At 49.1% G+C, this 24667-nt stretch overlaps 1 protein-coding gene across 8 annotated transcripts in view; it reads right to left on the bottom strand.

Annotated features, from left to right (window-relative positions):
• The window catches only part of LOC146809390 (carnitine O-palmitoyltransferase 1, liver isoform-like), a 406858-nt gene that overhangs the window by 278360 nt on the left and 103831 nt on the right, over positions 1 to 24667 (bottom strand). For all 8 annotated transcript variants that reach the window (XM_085616202.1, XM_085616204.1, XM_085616209.1 and 5 more), the window contains 2 exons: positions 22865 to 23036; positions 21967 to 22068 (listed from right to left, as the gene is read on the bottom strand). In XM_085616202.1, coding sequence (XP_085472328.1) covers positions 21967 to 22068; positions 22865 to 23036 — 274 coding nt within the window. The remainder of the gene's footprint in view (positions 1 to 21966; positions 22069 to 22864; positions 23037 to 24667) is intronic.

Here is a 24667-nt window from a genome sequence, read left to right as displayed (position 1 = left end):
CATAAGGTTTGGAGTTGTATGGTCACTGGCAGACAGTTTGCTACCAAGTCTACAGTAAAAATGTATTCTGACTACAAAGTAATTCTAAAGTGTAACCCAAAACTTAGAACCCAAACATGTTGGCATGTATTTCATGCAAAACTATAATGGTGCATAAATATAAATATAATTAGTGCTCCCGGTTTTATGTTATTTATCGTTTTAACATTTCCGTCAGCATGTATCCACATACTGTCAGTTTTATTCATATTTATTTTGTGTTCTCTGAATGGCTGAAGTTGTAATATAGTATATTTCCACATTTATTTAACTAATAAATATGTGCTCAAACATTGACACCGGTCATGTTTTAGTAAATTAAGCAGCCAAATATAACAAAACAATACACCCACGGGTAAATATTGGCATTATACTACAAATGGATGTTGTCGTTATTTAATTAAACCTAATCCTGCTTTTTAACTCCCATGCCATCTATCGGCTAAAGCTGTTGGCCTGGAATTAATGAAAGACAGCATGGATAGGTACTTAAAAGAAGCCAATTTCTCTGTATTTTTCCATTAAAAAAAAAAATGCTGGCAGGAAGCACATTAATGTCTGTCTGTATTTACCTGTAAAAATCAGTAAAAACGGGGGGGGGGGGGCGTTGTTTGCCGCGTAGCGGAATGGCCGCTCTGAGTGAGCTCCGCCGGCCGGGGATTAATCCTTTTGATATCCTGTCACACGGAGAGTTGCTGAGCTGTTTCACGTCACTATACAGCCGCGGAATACCTGTGGACCCAAGCGCTGCTCCTTTTGTCATCGCCCGACGCTCCGAGGCTGAGATACGCGGCTGCGTGCAGGCAGACCGGCCGCTTGAGGAGCTCGAGACGTGGTGTGGGCGGGCTGCCCCGAAAATCGAGCCCGCGGCTGTCGGCATGCTATGGGCCGGTGGTGGGACGAGGGGCGCCGCTGCATCTGCCGACACACGCGCCCTGATTGGTGCGGCACGGCCCGATGGCGGTGCGAGGAGAAGTGAGGCCTGGTGCAGGGTGACTGCCATTTTGGGACCGCGTCAGATCTCGGCTGTATTTGTGAGAAGCTGCGGGAGCTAGCCCCTCCTGCCGAGGATCGCCCTCGCTGGCTTGCTGCCCCTGGGCTGCGGCCGTTACTTGTATTGCTGCACGCCCCCTACTGGATGCAGTGATGCATGGGGTAAGTTATCTACATCCTGTGGCTCATTTCAGCTGACCTGGGACTGGACGCGGCTGGGAGGACTGGTTGTTCCTGCTGGGATGGTCCCCGCCGGCGCGCTGTCCCTCGGCTGTGACCCTGGAGGACCCTGTACGGGCCGTGCACATCGTCCTGCGCTGTGGTGCCTGTTGAGTGGCCTCTGTGGTCCCCTGCTCCGGAGGTCTGGAGGAAGATATTGGGGGCTGTTTACACCGGACAACGTGGCTGCTTGGAGGTTTGTGAGCGCAGGTGACCTACGTAGCTGTGGAGGTTTAGATTGGTTGGTAACGAGGGGAGCTTTGTCCGGCCGAGGCCGAGGCAGCTGGTGCGCCCCGGAGGAATTACAGGTGCGCGCAACGCTGATCCTGGGAGCTGAGACGCGACGTGCTGCTCTGGGTCAAAGCAGGCCCCTCCGGACTTCCACACCTTCAAATTGCATTTGTAAACATGGGAAAACAGGATGCTAAACAACCGAAACTTACCTTTGAGAATAAAAGAGCCATGCGACATACAGAATCAGACCCAGACGCGCTCACGGAGAGCCAGCATAACACGCAGGCGGAGGATCGTGGAGAAGACCTACGAACCCTCATGCTGGAAATGCGTTTGTGACTGCGGAATATTGATACCAAGTTGGATACCCTTGCCGCGCAGCTGGACTCGGTCAAGACCCAAGTGGCGACACACGAACCCCGCCTCGATGACCTGGAAAACCGAAACACCGATTTCCATGACTTTCAAGTGGAAACTAAGGAATAACTGCTGATTATGGATAAAATGTTGGGCATAATTAGAGCCAAGAACGAGGATTTAGAGGCGAGGTCACGCAGAAACAATCTACGCATTACTGGTATCCCGAAAACGACTGCCATATCCAAGATGGAGACCTTTATAGCAGACCTGCTTCATGAACTCTTCGACCCCCACTTATCACCTGGCTTTGTGGTGGGAGAGGGCGCATAGGTCGCTGGGACCGAAACCTCCGGTGGGAGCAACACCTAGGCCTATCTTGGCGAAACTCCTGAATTACCAGGACGGAGACCTTATACTACGGCTGGCAAGAGAAAAGGGTCAAATTTTACATAAAGGCAATACTATATCGTTCTACGCCGACTTCACTCCGGCTGTGCAGGCGGCACGGCGTGAATTCCTACTTGCAAAACGTATCCTACTACAAGCACAAATTCCCTACTCCTTGCTGTACCCTGCCAAGCTCAAAGTCTCCCATGACGGCACAGCTCACTTCTTAACCGATGCGAAATCGGCTTTGAAATTTGCCAAACATGTTGGTGGAAAAAGAAATAAAGACACCCAGGGACCTGAGATGTCCGCAGCCGACCGCCTCAGTGACAATGACTGAAATGGGTACTGTACTGTTCTAAAGCCTGGATGCTCGGCTGTGATAGGATGCGGGCTTGAGTGATTTTGTGTTTTGAGCTGCAATCGCCCTTGGTCTCCACAGTTTGTTCAGAGTTTGATCTGTTGACATGGTCTCGCAACACTCCGCAACACTCCTGGCCACCCTGTATGAACAGGGTAGTTTACCGGTCTCGCTGCGCCCCCATGGGGAGATTTCCCTGAACGGATATGTACCTATTGTTCCTTTGTTCATTTAGGGGGGGTATTCTACAACCTGATTGGGGGGGGGTTGGAGGGGGTGGTGGGTGGAGGGGATTGGTTTATTGCCAGTATGGTTGCATTTTGTTGGCTGGCCTGCACGGTTTGGATCGAGAAGATAACACGCTGCCATTGCTCACGCTCTTTTCTTCAGTGTACATTGTATACCACCACGCCAACACACTGAATATTCTCACATGGAACATTAGAGGTCTGAATGATAGTCGGAAGTCTAGACTTGTGCATGCTTACTTATCCCGACACAATATCGATCTATGTATATTGCAGGAGACACAACTCAATGTAACACCATCCCCGCAAATCAGACATAACAGGTGGGGCTATGTGTACTCCTCCATATACTCTAATTATTCCCGTGCGGGTTAAGATACCTTCTCATACGGGGCACACTGGGTGGAGTTCCCTAGTCATTGTAGTGGTATATGGCCCCAACGTAGATTCCCCAGACTTCTTTCAGGCTCTTTGGACCAGGGTTAGAGCGACTGGTTGTAGAACAATTATATGGGGGGCGATTTTAATGTTATCTTAAACGATGCAGTGGATAGGAGGGGAGCGGCCAGATCAGACAGAGACCTAGTTGACATATGGCGTCGGAGAGGGTACCTGTATCTCTGACCATCATAGTGCTTGGTCCCGGTTGGACTTCTGGTTGGTCTCACGAGATGTGGCCTCGTGGACCTCTGATGTCTTGCACCTACCGCGTTCCCTATCGGACCACGGACCTTGTCTGTTGAAATTGGCACTCCCAGACTCACATCCCCGAGCATTCTCCTGGCGTCTCCCACCACACGCCCTGTTTAAGGAGGAAATCCGGACGGATATTATAGATTACTTCACTCTCAATACGGTTCCGTGGCTACTGAGGCGTTCAAGGTGGTTATTAGGGGACAGTGCATAGCCCGCCAGGCAGGTGTCTTAAAGGCCATTAGGGGCACACTTCCCTCACTGGAGGCCCAAATCAGAGAGCTTGAGGAGCCTGCCACTATAGCTCTCCTGAAATCTAAGTTATTAGATTACGAAGTGGAGGCACAACGTGAAGTTAAATTCCTAGGAAAGTATGCGGAGGCACGAAGGTACGGGGAGGGCGATAGACCGGGACGGACGTTGGCCGGTCTGATCCGACCTCCCAGATCCACTGCGTACATCCACAAATTGCTCACGGCACAGGGGACTGCTGTCAGGGGACAGAGATAGTTTGAATGCATTCTCCATGTTTTATTCTCAGCTTAACACTGCCACCCAGGAAACTTGTCCCGAGTGAATGCAACCCTTTCTCGATTTGTTGGAACTAGTTTGGTTCCATTAAAACCACAGAGATTACATGGACTTCCCATTTACCGTGGAGGACGTCGCCAAGGTCACAAAAAGATTACCACTTGACAAGGCGCCTAGGCCTGACGGCTTGACCACCTCCTTCTATAAAACATACGTGGAGGAGCTGGCGCCTCGACTGTTGGCATTGTATGAGGAGGCCCAAAACGATGGTGTATTACCCCCGTCCACGAGGGAAGCGATAATTATTACCCTATTGAAACACGGTAAGCCAGAAACGGAGCTGGATTCCCATCGGCCGTTATCAATGATAAACGTGGATGTTAAAATCCTTGCCAAGTTGCTTGCCAATAGGTTGCAGCCCTTGCTTCCCATCATTGCACGCCCGGACCAGTCAGGATTTATTCCTGGACGGTCGACCTCGCACAACTTGCGGACTGTCTTCTCGGTGCTGCACTACTTACACCCCGATGTGCGAGCCGCAGTAGTTTTTTTAGACGCCACCAAGGCGTTTGATACGCTCGAGTGGCCATATTTATTTGCTAGATTAGGCCGCATGGGGTTTAGCCTGGGGGTTAGCCCGCTCTTCATCAATCGCATCCGGCTGCTCTATACACAGCCCACTGCCCGGATTAGGGCGTATGGCCTGCTCTCGGAACCCTTCCACATCACGCGAGGCACCAGGCAGGGGTGCATCCTTTCCCCCTTGCCTTTTGCGATGGAACCCCTGGCTGCGCGTATCAGGCAACATCACACGGCTCGGGGTATAGGGTTTAGCACCAGGAGCCTCCTTATTTCGCTTTATGCGGACGATGTCACTCTTTACATTATAGATCCCGAGGTGAACTTGGACCCCATTTTAAGGGAATTTATCCGTTACGGGGGCCTGGACGGTATCTGTATTAACTGGGCAAAGTCTGTGATATTTCAACTTACAGATGGCACACCTCAGATGACCTCTGAATTCCCTCTGAAGTGGGAGGCTGAGGCGGTCAAATACTTGGGCATATGGCTTGTGAGAAAGTGCCATCTTTCTTGCATGGTATGCCCCCACTTTTTGCTGAATTGCTGAATGTACTTTGAGTGTGTCCTGGACTCCTGCCAACCAGGTGCCCAGGAGCCCAGGGCCTATGTTCCTTCCCTAAAACCTAAATTGGCAAACCCTGGCCACATGTCAGCCCCTGGTAAACGGTACCCTAGGTAACCAGGGCCTTGTGACCAGGGAAGGCCTCTAAGGGCTGCAGCACTTATTGTGCCACCCTTAGAGACCCTGTACCCTAACACAAACACACTGCCCTTGCAGGATGAGTGTCTGGGTACAAGACAAAACAGAGAGTCGACATGGCACACTTCCCTGTGTGCCATGCCCACAACCTACACTGCCCTGGCATACATCAGCCACCCCTCTAGCTGGGTGCCCTATGCCAGTGGTGTGGGCACGGGAGCATGAGCCCTGTGCCCCTACAGCACCCAGGTCCATTCCTGGGCACTAAGTGCAGTGCTGCCATTTAAGAGTATATGGTGCTGGAGCTCGTCAAACACGAACTCCACAGCACCATGATGGCAACACTGAAGACTGAGAAGTTTGGTATCAAACTTCTCAGCACATTAAACCCGCACTGATGCCAGTGTGGGATCTGATGTACAATGCACGACAGAGGGCATCTTAGAGATGCCCCCTAAACCTAACCTACAATCCACGTCTTGTCTGAGGGGCTGCCAAACAGCAGACATGCTGGACCACTGGGTAGGGAGCCATCCGCTCTCCTGGGCCTGCAACAATGCACATCCTGGGCGAGGTGCTAGATCTCCTCCCCCAGGATGGGCAGGGAAAGCTTCAAAGGCATGCCGCCTTTGTAAACTTCTCCAGGACACTTGCTCAGCAACTGGCCCCTACCGGTTCTAAACCCCCACTCTGGCGGGAAGACTGACCGGAAACCCCAAGTAAGGACAGGGGATGTGCCAGCCCTGCCAACCCCACCCCTCAGGTGGGGGAGGCGAGGTGAAGCACATCTCCGGGCCCTCGCCATCTTGAAGATGGGGAGCCCTACCCAATCAGGACTAGGCCACTGCCCCTCCCCCCCCACAGTAGAGTGGCAGGATAGGGGGTGTACCCACCACAGGACAGGGACCCAGTGGTCCCTGCCCTTTACCTACCTCTAACGCCTCTAAATTTAGTATTTAGGGGCACCCTGAACCTTCCTTCCTTAGATTCCAGATTCTAAAACAGCAAAGAAGATCAAGAAGAAAGAAGACCTGCCGTGCAGCTGCTAAGAAGAGGAAGACACCAACTGCTTTGGCCCCAGCCCTACCAGCCTGTCGACCCTCGAACCTGCTCCTGCTAAACCCCGGCACCTCCTGTGGCCAGCAACCTCACAAACCCAGGAGGAGCTGGCTACCTTGTGACTGAGCACCTGGGACTCCCACGAGCAGTGGCTCTTCTCCAAGTAAGTATCTAACCCCTGGCACCAGCCCGGAACCGCGAACCCTGCACACTCTGCACCTGCCAAGCCTGGCCTGTGCTGGAGTGGACAAAGACCCAGAGGACGTCCCCCCCAGCGACTGTGACCCCGAATTCGGCACCCAAGGACCTACCTCGACGCTCCTGACGACGCCTGCAGCCTCAGAACAAGGGACCCCCCCCTACCGCGATCAACAGAGGGTAATAATTCTCTTGAAATTTCTTCTAAGTGTGGAGTTTCTAAACTTTAAAATATTCACCTAAAATCAACCGAGTAACGAAAACGGAAATACTCACCTGCTATTAGGAGAGATCCCAGTGCTCGATCTTGGTGCCCAGCACTGACCCTGAAAAGTACTTTAGACCGTACTTACCACTAACTCACTTTTCTCCCATAGGATACCATTGACTGTTTTTCTGTGAAATTTGTGTCGATTTTTGCAAACTACAAATATTCTTTAAAAATCGTACCAACTGTGGAAACGTAATTACTTACCTGTTTTAGATAGATGTCCCAGTACTGCGCCTAGGAGCCCAGCACTGGATTACAAAAGTAACGAGAACATACTTTACCCGTAACTCTCATTTTCTTCCATAGGAAACCATTGACTGTTTTTCTGTGAAATTTCTTCTAAGTGTCGATTTTGCAAACTTAGAAATATTCCTTAAAAATCCCCTGTATAACTTAAACGCAGTTTCCCAACTGCTTACAAGTGGTACACTAGTGCTGGATCCAGGATCCAACACTGACCTAGAAAAAGTAACCATAAGGATTAGTTACTTACCTGTAATCCTAGTTCTCATCCAGGGGTATACTCAAAGTCATAATCTATGAATAATCCCCGCCCATTTGCGGGATCCCGGAGCATATAGAAAATATATATATATACATATATATACATATGTGAAAACATAACTGCAGCCTAACAATGTTCAAAACCTGGCAATGCTGTAAATTACATATATTTGCATAGTAGTGCACCCCTATCCCATAAGGAAACAAGCATTTACAATGCAATGGTCTCGGCATTGTTAAAGTTAGAGCTATTGGCATTGCTCATGACATTATTTTTGTTTTTGTTTTTCAAACATTTAAAGAAACGGCATTGTTATTTACAATGTCAATAGCTTAATCCCTCTCAAATGCGAGACCTATTGCATTTGCACCCACACACAGAGCCACACACACAAAGCCACCCACACACACACAGAGCCACCCACAGTCACTCACATAGAGCAACCCACACACAAATAGAGCCACCCACAGAGCCACCTACACACACACACAGTTACCCACACACAGACAGAGCCACCACGCATATAGCCACCTACAAAAAAAGCCAGCCACAGACACACAGAGCCAGACACACACACAGAGCCTCCCACACACACACACAGAGCCTCCCACACACAGAGCCTCCCACACACACACACAGAGCCAGCCACACACACACACACAGAGCCAGCCACACACACACACAGAGCCAGCCACACACACACACACACAGAGCCACCCACACACAGCCACCCACACACACACACTTCAATGAAAGACAGCTACGATTTCTAATACAGCATTATTTAAATAATTATTATTGGCTCCGTTACGGAGCTCTCAACACAAACTAAATTGTTGCTGATAAAGATCAGGAATTTAGTTGCTGACTCACCTGGGCATCCTTCAAAATAAATTGACGCCGGGACCCCGAGGGTCTCACTTAACCCAGACAGGAGCGTAGGGTGCGGGGGGGGGGGGGGGGGGGGGGGGGAGGAGGGGAAGGAAGAGTCCAGGAGAAGGGAGGGGCTGAGAGTTGATCTTTTAGCACAGCCAACCGGACACAGCCTGATTACCCCATAGTAATCAGAAACGGGGCAGTAAAGTATGTATATACACGCGTTTGCCTGGGAATCATTCGAAGAGTTTTTAGGACGCTGGGTCAACATAAGTGAAAAACAACAAATACCAACATGAATCGGGATTGGAAGTTTGATAAGATAATAAACTTGTAATCGAAAGGAATCAAATGCAGGAGCTCCAAGTTACGGCATACAAACGTACACACATATTCCGGCATGCACACGCGCCCCTCGATCTAACACTTCCGGTGTGAGCATTTCACAGAGACCCGGCTCGCGCTGTGGAGTTCAGTCTACCCGCCGTCATGGGGTTCAGGTGCGAAAGGTGATACGTCACAATGAGAAGTGGGTTTGGGTGAGGCGATGGCTCGTGACCCGGCCCGCTCTGGGAATGTCTGCAGCTGCACGAGCGCTGTAAGAGCCAGGGCCGGAGCGGGGCATGTGAGGGGTGGGCACTGCGGGCCGAGCTCGTCCCTTGGCAGCAGCGTCACCCCCTGCCCAGCGCTTGGCCTTTAGTGCCGCCACATTTCGTGTATCGAGGATGCCAGTGTTCCAGGTTCTAGTAAACTTCCCCAGTCAATTAAATTCAGCATTAAGCGCGGGGGGTGGGGCTGGTTAAATGCGTCCCGGTCAGTGCTTTAAATGGTACTGAGCACCGGCCGCTTTTTATTTTGATTGTGAGAGTACCGGCAGTTGTCAAGAGTTTGGACAAACAAACACCTCACCAGGGTTGGACCGTAACTCGGAAGAGCTGTGCAGTGCGGGAAGGAGGTGTGAAATCCACTCATGCAGGCAAGGGCTGGCCTTTCGCACAGGCGGGGGGAGGGGGGGATCATGCCCATGGCGCCCGATCTGCGAAGCTTCCCCTCATCTTGTTGGTGCCGGAATACAGGGTGTAGTCGAGTGACGCGGAGATGTTATTTGTGGCACCAGCGTCTATCTATTGAACTCTTCCCCCTAAAGCACGTCCTCAACTTTAAGCCATGTGTGCTGTGCAGTTTTTTTACGAACATTTCTCTCCAAGATTAAGTGGCGTAATGTACAATGAGTTAGATGGCTGCAAGTCCCGTCAATCAATTTAAGGTGAGGGAGCAACGCCGGGACACCACCGCCTTTCTCCGAGGCAGAGAAGAACTGCCTCGGAGAAACGCAGCCTCGGTTTCGGATTCGGGGGCGTGTTTCTTTTTCTCTCCTCTTGCCATTGGCTGGAGGAGAGAAAAACACGCCCTGCGAAAAGCAACGAAAAAACACGCCCCCCGATCCGAAAAGGACGGGGCTTCAACGGAGTGACTGGACCTCTTCTCCAGTGGCTGGCCAGCATTTAAGAGGCCAGCCAATGGAGAACAGGAGAGAAGAGGGGCGGGTGCAAGCCCCTCTTCTCAAAGTCACTCAAAGTCATTAAATCTCGGAGCGAGACTGCGCAAGCGCAGCCTTCGCAGCCGAGACCTAAAAAGGGGACCCACCCAATATCCCCATATATGACAGAACTTTCAATGGTTGTCTCCGAAGCAAGCTGATTGAAAGAGCTGCCTTTGTGTCCAAGCAGGATCCTGCCAGAAAGAAGCAAAAGATATGCACAAATCGCCATATAGGAAAGCGTCGAGCTCCCTGTGGACTCTAAATGGAGTAGTGACATGCCTGACGCCTTTGATATGGTCCAACAACCCACTCTGTACCAGAGACTCGAACTGAATGAGATTCAAGGTGTGATCAGGGGCTTGAACTCCTCCCTGACCTGTCAACTTAACCAAGTAACAAATGGAGCCTTTTATTTGATGAGATGGCTACATCAATGTTTTCCTTACTTGAGATTCCATCAAAAGGTACGAACTACTTCAATCTAGCACTCCGTCTGCTAGACTACACCAACAGTAGATGCCTTGGAACTTCACTTTAAGTGATCACACATTGGAATAGCCAATAAGTCTGGCATTGGCAGTCAGCATTTTGGCTTATTTAATGCCTGCTTTTGTCAAAGGTTTTGAGAAATGTTACCGTTGGGAGTGCTGCTAAAAGTAAAAGTACTTTTTTTAACTCCGAAAGTACACATTGCTATAGAAGTCCCTGGCATTTAAAAGAACTACTTTTGTGTGCCCATGTTTTACTTGTGAAAGACAAAAATACCATTATTTACATTGAAGTTAGCAAATGGCTTGAGTGGACTGGCCGATTCCCATGCTGTAGTAGGTGGAAGAAAAATGTAAATTGCACATCAACGGAACAAAGTATTAAGAAGCCTGGCTGAAAGCCCCAATACCTATTTGACTTATACATTTTTTAAAAAACACAAGGTCTTTGGATAACACCAGATTATTAAAAGAGCTATAGAGAATCCAGAATGCAGCGAGATAACTTCTTAACCTTAATATCAGGTCGCATGTTTCTCCAGCACTTCAATTTCTAAATTGGCTGCTCTGGGGGTACACCTATCCGTTTCAAATTAAAGTGCAAGTATAATTGTCCAATTGCCCACTTAGGATCCGCACTTCCGCCAGCAAACACTGTGAGACAACCAAGGCAGATCACTTTGATTAAAGCTCACTCTGCTACCATCTCCCGTTTCCTTAAATAACTTTTAGGGGGGGGGGGGGGGGGGGCGGGGGGCGGGGGTAGAAATCCTTCTGGCTCCTAATGTCTAAAATAGAGAAAAAAACTTTTGCAGCAAGAATAGGAGTCATTTATAACCATCCTAAATTCTAGATAGCACTTAAAAATTGGCTCTACCAGTGCTATGTTATTATAATTAACTCAGGAATTAGAATCTTATCCCCATCCGCAGACGTGTCTGCTCTCACATTATTCATCAACCCCTCATGAGCAGGTCAGTGCAGCAACGCTTCCGCGCCATGTTTAGAGTCCATCTCAAAAAAACAGGCCCCTCCCCCAAACCCCCATACAGCTCAATCTATAACTTAACTGGCACTCCAGAAAGGATGCCCGGGATACTGGTGCGCGTTGGCGTGCTTTGTAAGCCCCTAATTGGTAAAAAACGCTTTATAAATGCTGTGCAGCGTGTGACTCTTGAATCCACTGAGTAGAAGGTTGTGCTTCAAATGTGAGAATCGCACTGAGAGAGACGGTGTAGCAGGAGTGATGCTTGCTTTCAGTGAATGAGACAGGGTTCCAGGAGTGAGACTTTCATCCAACGAGAGGCGACGCACTCCTGCGAGTGACGCGCGCACCCGCTGACTGACACTGCCCTCCTGCGGCTCTTGAGGGTGAGGCACGCATCTACTGAATGACGATGCCGCGCAGTGTGTGACACTGCGCCAGTGAGACACGAGGGTGAGACGCACAAGCATTGAGTGAGGTTTCAGGCATCGTTTGGGAATGAGCGCTGAAGGCGGACAAATGAGCTCCTTTGTAATTCTTCCGCTAATCCCCGCGCTCCGGGCAAATTTATTGCACTGATTCAGAGGAAGTAACGGAGAAACCTGTGCCTGATTTATCTGCCAAGTTTTTTCTTCCAAAGAAGGCAGACAGAAGCATTCCACCTCAACTCCTGACACCAGGGCCGGAGCAGCCGCGGCTTAAGCTCTTACTACAATGTGTAGCACACACTGAGCAGCTGGCATCGCAGCGTTCGCCCGAGAAACCCCCTGAACTGTCCGCACTGAAAAGATGCTGCAGCCTGTCCGATAGGACCTTTGTCAAGTTTCACCGGCGTACCAGGAGCTAGAGGTCGCGAATTCAGAAGGGAAGATAGCGCCGCGACGCCACACAGTCCCCGCAGCCACCTGACGCAAAGCGAGGATCCCTCCCTCCCCCTCTCTGCCCCGTTCCCGACTCCACACACCTTCCCTGTGCAGAAACTTTCCCGTCAATCAATTTAAGGTGAGGGAGCAACGCCGGGACACCACCGCCTTTCTCCGAGGCAGAGAAGAACTGCCTCGGAGAAACGCAGCCTCGGTTTCGGATTCGGGGGCGTGTTTCTTTTTCTCTCCTCTTGCCATTGGCTGGAGGAGTGAAAAACACGCCCTGCGAAAAGCAACGAAAAAACACGCCCCCCGATCCGAAAAGGATGGGGCTTCAACGGAGTGACTGGACCTCTTCTCCAGTGGCTGGCCAGCATTTAAGAGGCCAGCCAATGGAGAACAGGAGAGAAGAGGGGCGGGTGCAAGCCCCTCTTCTCAAAGTCACTCAAACTCATTAAATCTCGGAGCGAGACTGCGCAAGCGCAGCCTTCGCAGCCGAGACCTAAAAAGGAAGCATAGACAAATCATAACACAGCACTGCTTTATTGCCATAAAGCAACATGTAATTGTAGGCATTCGCCAGTAGGCTGCAGCAGAGTATCAAGAAACCAAGAAAACTGACACCCTGCCTTTAAGGCATTAGAGTAGGGGGACCGTGCCTTTAAGGCCTGCCTGAGACCCCCTGCTCCCATAATGCATTACAGGTGGCAGTTGGGCCAGTTCTTTTTTGGCGGTGCCTCCGCACCTGAGTAGATCTGCCTTCCATACATCACTTATTTAAAGAGAAAACAATGCTCGTCCGGGGAGGTGGGTGGGTCGCTTATGACTTTGATGAGTATACCCCTGGATGAGAACTAGGATTACAGGTAAGTAACTAATCCTTCTCATCCAGGGGATACTCATCAATAGTCATAATCTATGAATAGAGTAGCAAGCCCATACCCAAAGTCTCGCGGACGAGCAACAAAGCAGTTAAAACATACATTAAAAGACACATCTTGCATTACAGTTATGCAAATAGGTTCCTCAAAGAGGCCTGCCCCACCTGGGCGTCGGCCTGCGCGTCTGAATCTAGGCAATAATGGCGCGTGAAAGTATGGACTGAGCGCCACATAGCCGCTTTACAGATCTCAGACATGGGAACATTGCGAAGGAGTGCTACAGTAGAAGCTTTCCCTCGAGTAGAGTGTGCTCTAGGTTTACCCTGCAGAACTTTGTGGGACAGTTGGTAAGCCAAAGCTATACAAGAGACAATCCATCTAGAGATAGACCTCTTGGCCGCAGCCAGCCCGGTATTAGTGGGCCCATAGTTAACAAAGAGCCTGTCTGACTTTCTAAGAGTAAGGGTCTTAGCTAGATAGAATTTCAAAACCCTCCGGAGATCAAGAGAGTGTAGAGCTCTCTCCGGGGGAGTGGTCGGCTGAGGAAAGAAGGTGGGCAACGTGATCACCTGATTAATATGGAAGTCCGAAACCACCTTGGGCAGGAAGCTCGGATGAGTACGGAGCACCACCCTATTAGCATAAAACACAGTGTAAGGTTCCTTGCAGCAGAGGGCCTGAATTTCACTAACCCTACGGGCCGAAGTGATGGCTGCTAAGAAGGCAGCCTTCCAGGTCAGATGTTGCAAGGAGGCCTTATGAATCGGCTCAAAAGGAGCTCCCATCAGCTTAGAGAGAACGATGTTAAGTTCCCAGGAAGGGGAAGGAGACCTCACTGGTGGGTAAACTTTCTTAAGCCCTTCCAAGAAATCCTTTACCACTGGCATCTGGAAGAAAGAGGTCTGGGTAGGAGACTTCCTATAGGCTGTAACAGCAGCTAAGTGTACTCTGATGGAAGAGTATTTTAACCCAGACTTCGCCAAGTACAGTAAGTAGGGGAGAATAACCTGTTCTTGACCCCGGATCGGATCAAGGGCGTTCTCTACACCAGAAGCAGAATCTTTTCCATTTAAAGCCATACGACTTCCTCGTGGAGGGCCTCTTTGCCTCCCGAAGAATGTTCATACAGTCCGGAGGCAGATCTAGATGTCCGTATTGGATGAATTCAGGAGCCATGCCGTCAAGCGGAGGGAGGGAAGATTGGAATGGAACACCCTCCCCTTGTCCTTGGTCAGCAAGTTCGGTAGGCACGGCAACCTCCTGTGTGGTACTTCCGACAGCTGGAGTAGATCCGGGTACCACCACTGACGGGGCCACTCCGGGGCTATTAGGATCATCCGAGTTCTGGCTCTGTAGAACTTCTGTATCACAGCCGGGATGAGAGGGAGAGGAGGAAAAGCGTAAAGCAATGTCCTCGACCAGCTGATCAAAAGCGCGTTCCCCTGCGACCCCCGTTGAGGGAACCTGGAGGCGAAGACGGGGTATTTTTTGTTGTCCGCGTCTGCGAACAGATCGATGTCCGGTGTGCCCCACAAGCGGAAGATGTCTTGAGCGACGTCTTCGTTGAGCACCCAGTCGTGCGCTTCGACGAAGTCTCTGCTGAGGCCGTCTGCCTGCACGTTCAGGGTCCCTGGCAGGTGAACCGCGACGATCGTCAGGTTTCTCGCCAGAAGCCATCTCAGTGACCACTGACTGTGTCGGGGGCGCCTGATGGAATGGGACGCCGTGAAGCAGATGGGAGTGCTTCATCCACCACCGGATGGAATCTTTGGCGGCTTGATGAAGGGTAATGCGATCCTCCCAGCGGCCGGACCTCTGCGACCACTGATCCTCTAGATCTTGTTGCAGAGGACGCAGGTGCAGACGTGCATTGGGCACAATGTAAATGCACAAAGCCATCGACCCCAGAAGAGACGACACTTGTCTGGCCGTGGGGCAGTCCATGCTGAGAAGAGTGAGGCCTTTATGAAGCATGGAGGATAACCTCTCCTCCGAAGGACACACACTTGCGCTTGAGGAGTCTAGAGAGGCGCCCAGGTAGTGGATCCGCTGAGTGGGATTGAGGACAGACTTCCTGTAGTTGACCTGAAGGCCCAGCGAGTGTAGAAGGTTGAGGCAAAACGAAAGATGACTCTGGAGTCGAGCCGGAGTTGAGCTTTTCAAGAGCCAGTCGTCTAGATAGGGGTAGACGAATATCTTCCGTTTGCGGAGAAAAGCAGCCACCACCGCCATGCACTTTGAGAATGTTCGTGGGGCGGACTTGAGGCCGAATGGCAGGACCTTGTATTGATAATGCTGGCGAAATATCTGAAATCTGAGAAACTTTTGATGTTTCGCTGAGACAGGAATGTGGAAGTATGCATCCTGTAAGTCGATGGCACACATCCAGTCCCCCTGGTGAAGATGTGGGAAGATCTGGTGCAGTGCCAGCATCCTGAACTTTTCTCTTGACAAATCCGTTGAGTAGACGGAGATCGAGGATGGGTCTGTACTCTCTAACAGCTCCTCTTTTCTGAACAAGAAAATACCGGGAGTACACTCCTTGATTTCTCTGCCTGGTCGGAACTTCCTCTATGGCGTTTTTGGAGAGGAGAGTGGTAACTTCGTCCTTTAAAAGTTTGTTTTGGATGGGAGGGAGCGACTGTCTCCGTGGGGGTACCTGCGGAGGGGGAGATTTGAACCTCAGCAAGTAGCCACTCTCTACAATACTCCGCACCCATCTGTCGCTTGTAATGGCTTTCCACTCTTCCAGGTGAACAGTGATACTTCCTCCCACCGGAGTGGCGAACGAGAGCGGAGGAAGTAAGGTTTCACTGTTTGGAGGGCTGCTTGTTAGAGGACTGCTGCTGTTTTGTACTTCCTCTTCCTCTGCCCCGACCCCTTTGCTGAAACAGGGACCTCTGTTGGTTCTGAGAGGACCACTGGGGTGTTTGAACGCGCTGGTGAAAGGCACGTTTGTCGCCCTGGCGAAAGCGCTTCCGGAATTCTTTGCGCTTTTCCAGCCCCACAGCCTTCACGGTGTCCAACTCCGCCTTCATCTTGCTCATCTGGTCATCAGCATGAGCCCCAAACAGTGATGATCCATTAAAAGGCAGATTGAGAATTCTTTTCTGCGCGTCCGGCTTGAGGCCCGTTAGCCTGAGCCAGGCTGAACGCCGGGAGCAGACGCCATGGGAGTAGCCATGCGCGGCTAGGTCCGAGGCATCCGCCGCTGCGCTGATGATTTGGTTGGCCACCAGGCCGCCTTCTTGTAGGATCTCCGTGAAGTCCTGCCTGTCGTCTCTAGGCAGTCTGTCCACGAATCTGGCGGGGGAGTCCCAGAGGGAGCGATCATACCTCCACAGCAGGGCTGAAGCGCTAGCCACCTTCATGTGCGAGGCTGAAGTGTTGCACATTTTCCTGCCGTAGGAGTCCATCAGTTTACTGTCCTTCTCAGGGGGGACAGAAGAAGATACTGAGGCCGAGTAGGATTTCATAGCCGCCGCCACGATTACGCCACTGAGGGTCCGCCCTCAAGAATAAAGGATCCTCGGTCGGAGCCTTATATTTCTTTGCTATCCTCGACGGCACAGAGCCCGCTGTAGCCGGAGTGAGGAACGTGGCCATTACTGGTTCCAACAGTCCTGGCACCAAAGGAAGCAGAGGTCTGGGAGCCGACCGATGATGCAACGTGTCAAAGATCACAGAAGTGGGCGCCTGAGGAGTGTGCAGCGCGATGTTCAACTTCTGCGCCCCTCTACCCAGAACGTCCGAGAAAGTTGCGATGTCATCCACAGGGGACACTCGCGATGGAGGTGTTGAGGAAAAGGTAGGAGAGTAGTCCCGGACTGAGGACCTTGTCGATGAAGTCCCAGTGGACGACCTGGTGCGTCGCCTCTTGTGGGAACGTTCACTATGGTGAGCCCTTGACCTTGATTTGCGCTTGGACGGAGATCTTTGAGGTCTTGGCGCGGAGCGACTGTCTCTGGAACGAGACCGGCGTGGTGAAATTGGCCTTGGCTCCCCCGGAGGAGACTTACTCCTGCGCGGTGGGGAATACATGCGGGAGTAGTCCGATCCCGGACTCCGACATGCGCCAGTGTTCCCATCTCGTAACCAGCGCGGTGACAGTCCGAATCGCTCTGGTGTCTTGGGTGATCCTTCAGGAGATACTTGCATGATGTGCAGTCCCGGCGATGATGACTGTTCTCCTGGGGACCTCTCCGTGGTCGCTCCAGTTTTTGCCCTCGACGTCGAACCCCTTGACGTCGACGACGTCTGCGTCACCATCGGCAACTGTGGGGTGTGGCGTTCTGGTCTCGACGGCGGTCTCAACGCTTATCGCGGAGACCTCGACGTCGACCTCCTCTCCTCTGGCACCTGCCGTCGGCCAGATGACCTCGACGTCGGCCGTGACCTCGACGGCGACCTCCCTCGACGTCGACTGGGCGACTTCGACGTCGACCTCTCTCGGCGCCGACTGGGCCTCGACGTCGACCTCTCTCGACGTTGGCTGGGCAGCTTCGACGTCGACTGAGCGACTTCGACGTCGACCTTTCACGGCGTCGAGGTGGTGGTCTTGACGTCGATCTTCCTCTCGACGCCGACCTTCTATGTCGCCGAGTGGGGGTAACCTTCGACGGCGACCGGTCCACTCGCGGCGGAATGTACGTCGCCGCATCTCTCGACGCCGACCCCCTCGAGGGTGGCGGAGAGTGTCTCGACGTCGACGGAAGCCTCAACGTTGACGGAGACAGCCCAGACGTCACTGTACCAGCAACCTGCGAGCCCGCAGGGCTGCGCCTCGACGCCGACTTACTTTTGCGCGGCGGAGAATCTTGATGGTGGGATGAATCCCTCAACGTCGAAGTTCTCTGCCTCTTCGCCGGCACCCTCGACGTCGAACCTCTTGGACTCCTGTTCTTTCTGGAGCCAGGGGAGCTGGTGTGTCGCCATTTTTGTACTTGCGTAGCTGAAGAAGGAGGTCTTGATGAAGAGTGCTCGCCTTCACGACGGCTTCGTTCCCTCTCCAGTCCTGCATGTAATTTAATGCGCTCTCTGTCCCTCAGAGTGCGCTTAGAGAACTTCTGGCAGTGGGGACACTGGTCAGGATCGTGTTTAGATGGTAAACACACGATACACACAGAGTCTGGATCCGCCAGTGCCATCTTGTTGCCACAAGAAGGACATTTCCTAAATAAAGGAGACATTCTGACTGGAAAAAAATCGAAAATTCACTGGACACCAGCAGAATTATCCCTTAGAAGTCAGAAAACGTCGAAAAAAGCTTGAAAAAGCTGTATTTCAAAATTTCTGTCAAAAACTGAAGAGCTCAAGCTCCAGGATCCTCGCAGAAGGAGCCGGAAAAAAGAACTGGCCCAACTGCCACCTGTAATGCATCATGGGAGCAGGGGGTCTCAGGCAGGCCTTAAAGGCACGGTCCCCCTACTCTAATGCCTTAAAGGCAGGGTGTCAGTTTTCTTGGTTTCTTGATACTCTGCTGCAGCCTACTGGCGAATGCCTACAATTACATGTCGCTTTATGGCAATAAAGCAGTGCTGTGTTATGATTTGTCTATGCTTCCTTTTTTCCTTATGGGATAGGGGTGCACTACTATGCAAATATATGTAATTTACAGCATTGCCAGGTTTTGAACATTGTTAGGCTGCAGTTATATGTTTTCACATATGTATATATATGTATATATATATATTTTCTATATGCTCCGGGATCCCGCACATGGGCGGGGATTATTCAAAGATTATGACTATTGAGGAGTATCCCCTGGATGAGAACCCCACTTACCTGCTAAGTGAATTTCCTTCCATAGGATAACATTGGTAATTTGATTAGAAAAAGTTTCAAAGTGTCAACTTTTAAAATAGCTAAATATTGCTTAAAAATCACAACAGTAACTAAAAAGTATTTACTCACTTGTTTCCAAGAACTGTCCCAGGACTGAATCTAGGATCCAGTCCTGGAGAAAAGTAATCCTGAAGGTAATCAATTGCATATAACTTAAAATTCCCATTGAGCTCAATGTATTATTGTGTTGCCTATTGCAACTACAACTATTGCTTTCCAAGTCAATTGTCTTTTGCAAAGTATTTAACTAAAGCATCTCATTCTGAGAAAGTATATTTTGATACTTATTGTTGGTTCTAAAATAAAACAACCATATATTTGTATATACAAACCATTGGTCTAGAGTTTAGTTCTTGAGTGTGTTAGACCATTTGCTGACTGAGTGTGTACAACAAATGCTTTACACTGTCCTCTGATACTGCCTTACTGCTCGACCAAGCTACCGCTTTAGAGAGTAAGGTTATATCTAACTTTAGCCTCTGCCAAACCTCTGGGGACTGTGGACTCTATACACACTGTACCTATTTGGGAACAGTATATATAGAGCCACTTTCCTACATGGCTCAGTCACGCCTCGCAGGAGATATGGAATCTCAATTACGGACGCGCGGTCATATGGTTGGAAGAGAAGGTTAAAATATGGTCTAGGCTTCCGTTACCCTTGGCAGGGAAGATTGCGCTGGCTAAGATAGTCGTCCTACCATAATTTTATTATTTATTTGTTAACATCCTGCTCCCTCTCACGCAGCACTTTTTCCAGACCTTGAGGTCACAGCTGGTCTCCCTGGTGTGGGCGGGCGGACAGGCCGGAGTCTCCTGGGATTTATTGACACTCCCGTTGAAGCAGGGAGGGGGGGGGATGGGGGAGGGGAGAGGCTAAGGATATGCAGCTCTACGCACTTTGCGCTCAGGCCCAATTCCTGCACTACGTATCAGTTGAGATCGATGCAGTGGCACCTGCTCCCCTCAGGGTGGCACTTTATCTGTCGTCACAACGCCCTCGCGGCGACATCGATACCTTCGAGACACTACGTTGGGCATGGGACGAACTGCGCAAGAGAGCGAATATTCCGATTTTGTACGCCCCATCCATCTCACTAGCACACAACCCCATGCTGCCTTGCATTCAGGATGGTATCGGCAAGACAATGGCACAAAAGACGAAGCTACACACTTTCGCTGCCCTGTATCCAGGAGATACTTTCAGATCCCCACCGGTCACAGCTGAGGGACAGGGGGTACCATTTGTCGAGCTGTTCTTATATCATAAGCTGCGTGCAGCCTACCGGGCCCTTTGAGGGTTTCCCGACGGCCCCACCATCCTTGCCTGCATTGGAGAACCTGTTGCGCTCTCCATCTCCCTGTAAACTCATTACACGTCTTTACACACATGCAAAACACCGCCCCGCTGGTGAAACCCCGAGCCCTCCAATGGTGGAATGCCGAGCTTCCTACTCCGTTAACTGAGGCTCAATGGTCCTTCTGATGTGGCCAACTTACTGAACTCTGCCCTAACTACAGGCTTCGCTTCATTCATTTCAAATATTTACATAGATTTTATAGGACACCTGTTGGTTTGCATCGTATGGGGCTCAGGGACAATGAAAGTTGTTGGCGATGCAGGTTTACTCCAGCCTCTTTTCTCCACATGGCGTGGGATTGCCCAAAACTTGCCTATTTTTGGTCCACAATTTTTACATCAGTGAATCAAATTATCGGAGCGTCACTTGCCCCATCCCCCATGTTGGGCTTACTGAGCTACGTAGAAGACACTCCACCTAAGATGCGCAAATTACATGCACTTCTGTTATTTGCTAAACGACAGGTTGCAGTACATTGATGGAAGAAGAGGGCACCTTCCGTTAAAGGGTGAATCAGAGATGTCACATATGGTCATAAACAGCTGAGCCCTTTTGGGAGCTCATGCCGCCTACTTCAAGACGGCGTGATATCTGAGAACTGTTTATAGGTTGGGCTCAGGAGCAACAGCGACTGACTGCAGAAGCACAAATGGGTGACGCTCCGTTGGGTAATTTGTTGTGATTTGGTAATGGTTTTATTCTCTTTTGCTGTTTTGTGTCTGTCTACTCCTAGGATTGGCATGCATGGTGAGATATGGCGAACGAGTTTTAGACCCTCTATATGATTTTCTGTACTGTTTCCTCTTAATGGTTCAAAGAAAAGGGTTGTGCAAAGATATGCTCCTTTCTCGGTGTGGGTGTATGGATCGCGGCTTGGCCGAACACTGCTTTGTAATGTAAGAACTGTGTTGCTTCCACCTCCTGACATATATTGCTAACATGCTGGCCTGTTGTGTTGTATGTTTTGAGTTTTTCAAAATGTCAATAAATACAATTTAAAAAAAGAAAAATCAGTAAAAACGGAAAACTGGGAGCCCTAAATATAATACATGGGAGCCTGCCATCCCTGTGCAAAAAGGCAATTTCTAATTTTCTTATTAGAGGTGACTTGTGACATATTTAATCATTTTTAATAAAGAAATGATATAGCTGAACAACTGTAATAAGTTATTACAGTTGTTATGATGTCACAATGCCGGTTGCCAGAAGGAAATGCAGGACCAGAGCATAATTAAAGTTCAAGTTTAAAGAATGACAACTAATCCTAGCTTATTCTTCCTCTGATCTGTTTTTCAAAATGAATAGTGATCATCAGAAAGGAGATATTATGGAAATATGTTTGTTTTTTGCATTACATTCTTTATGTAATTATAAGAAAGATACTGCATTTATCTAAAATCTGACTTACATCGAATATCTTTTTGCAGTAAATATCGAACCGATTTTTGATTACATTATTTTTGCACTACAGATTCTTCATTTCTTCAAACATCCTATCTATTTCACATGAAAGAGCAACACACTAAGGATTTAAGCAGTTTGTAGGAAAGGTGATGTTGTGACCATTTATTAGGTAGGAAATGATACATTTATAGGCAGAGTTTATATGGTCACATAACTTACAATATATGTATAATAAAACCAAAGGGGTACTGTATCCTATATATAAAAACAATAAGAAAAGTGGATGCATTGTTGATTCAGCACTATTCCTGCACTGGGGCTTTATGGGGCTCTAGACTCACCCTCTGCATGGTGCCCTTGATGCTAGGAACAGGCAGACGAGGAAGACAAGCCTGAAAACTGTACAACATGGGCTTTCGACCGGAGAAGATTTTCACCATAAACTGTGGAAAGAAAACAAGAACATTAGAACATCACAGAATTATTTTTCCTCAAAATATAACCTCTTTCTTCCCATAACTCTGCCCTGTGTCTTCAGACAAAAACACCGAACCAGACAACATATGCCCATCAAACTATAGAACAAGCTCATGTTACTGCCCACCCAACTAGAGATCAGTTCTCTTGCCATTTCAAGACCAGACTAATATCTCTTCTCAGGAGTTTAATGGACCGCTAAATCCTTATTAACCAGTCTCCTAGAGCCTCTGATCTGCCTGCATCCAACAATCCCTTTTACCCATCTACACCCCAAACCAACTAACCTCTTCCCACCCAACCACAAACCATCAAACATCTCCATGGTTATCCAGAGCATCTTTCAGCCTCTTCCAACCCAAAAACTAAACCATCCACAATATTCCTGCCCAAGCTATTCCCACGCAACCACTGAGCCAACAGACATCTTCTCTCAACCACCAAGGTACAGATTTCTTCCTATCCAGTCAAAGAACCATCACATCCCTTACACGCAGTCCTAATGGTCTAACACTGTAGTTAAACATACACTTCCTTCACGGTTTTGATAATTTTGTTTTGTTGCCATCTTGCACTTCTAACATATATAAAAAATAAACATAAGATTCCAGCCCCTCTAAAAGCTGTGCTGTAGGTCTTATGGTTAGAATGATTTTTATAAATATTTTAAATGAGTCATACTAACAATAACAAAACCTTTGTGAAATGACTAAGAAGTTTGTATATGCCACTTAGAGAAAAACACAGATCAAAGAAACGTACCAGCCATAACTTGGTGCCAACTGACATATGCCCGTGTTGTTCGAACATCCAGCCGTGGTAGGACAGGAGCTGCTTCAAAATGAAGCGCATAGTTAGGATGAGAGCCAGCCACAGACCTGTGGAGAAGAGCAGGGCACTCAGGATACTCTGTCCTTGGTGAGAAAAATAGGTGCTGCAAACAAAAGAGAAAATAGGAGAAATATCAAAGAAAAGCAGAAGGAAAAAGAATTAGGCACATACAGGATAGAAGTACATAGAATAGGGCATCACAGACTGATCCACTTGAATTCAAGAGATGAGACATCATAGACCTATTCTAGAAAAAAAAGGAACTGAGAAAAACATATTTGGCCAAGAGGGAGAATGTATCACATGTGGTCTGTCTGAAACAAAGGGAGAGCAGAGACCAAAGTGCCTGAGAGGTAACCAGATACCAAAACAAAACAAGTTACCTGGACTGGCTTACTGAAGCATAACAGACTTCAGAGACATATCTGAATGGACAAAGAGTGACAGACATCTGTGACAGGTCAGGTAAAATTACAGGACAGTCATTGAGACCGTGGTCTGCAAAGATGGAGAGCAGGCTTAAAGTTACGTATGATGAATTTAAAAAAGGATAGCACAGATGTGGAAAGGGTAAAAGTGAAATATTGAGGAAAAAGAAAAAAAAAGATAAAAAATATTCTGAGGCAAAGAATTGAAATTAAAAGACAAGGCACCATTAAAAAAAGGTTTCAAAATCGAAGGTAACTAATATCCAGCCCTGACCAGACCCTGTCACCATGTCGATTACATCTAACAAGACATTACTATTCTCTTCTACATCTTATGTTTCATCCATTGTACCTTCATGCTGGTAGCTCGCCTTCCTGTATTCATAACTGTTAATATCGAGAAAGTAGATGTCAATCTGAAGAACGATACATTCATGAATAAAAACAAAATTGCATCTTTATTAACCAATTTGTCTGTTGTGAACTCCACGTCAACCCAGACTCAAATTCGTAATCACGCAGGCTCTGAGACCTAGGCCTGAGGTCACTGATTGGCAGGTCACAGGCGGGGTGGCACGTAGCAGGCAGGCAAACGTACAAACAGGACACCCCAGGGTAATTTCACGGATAGGCAAAGCAACACCACAATGATTGAAGGAAAATGGCCCCAATAAAGTACACATGGCCAGAAAGGTACACCCGATCCCAAAACACCATTAAGTCAGATGCTACATAAGTTAGGAACAGATGCCAATCAGGACACAGTACAGGCCAGACACTCCCTATGTCAGACACCCAGAAAACGTTACCCATCGGCCACATTGTGCCCACGCATGGTCTGGGCCCAGATTCCCCATCGAATAAGTCGATTTACAAATCCAAAGGCAGCCTTACCATACAAGGATCAGTGGAATAATTTATGGCATTCAATTAATTATATATAAATACATCTCAGATCGATTGTAAGTTGAGACAGTCCTCAGACCCAATGCCTGTAACTATTGTCCCGTCTCATTGTTTAATTAAACTAACTGTTCCTGTTTTGCCAAACGCCTCTTGTGTTTTTCAAGGTATTTCATGTTCAAGTAACATTTTGGCCAGTCACCATCGGAGCCGATTGGTGCCTACAACCAACTGCAGCCAAAGGAAGAAGACCTTGCCCAGCCAGATTCACATTTGCACAGCAAGGAAGGTGAACAGACACCATAACTGATTGGAAGTTCTGCTAGTCACAGAGGGTACGAGATTACATCAGAACCTAAGTAAAGCATTTGGCGTATCGCAAACTTTATAGCTTCCAGGACGC

The sequence above is a fragment of the Triturus cristatus genome, chromosome 7 (assembly GCF_964204655.1).
Source record: "Triturus cristatus chromosome 7, aTriCri1.1, whole genome shotgun sequence".
NCBI lineage: Eukaryota > Metazoa > Chordata > Amphibia > Caudata > Salamandridae > Triturus > Triturus cristatus.
This window is presented reverse-complemented; position numbering and strand designations above follow the sequence as displayed.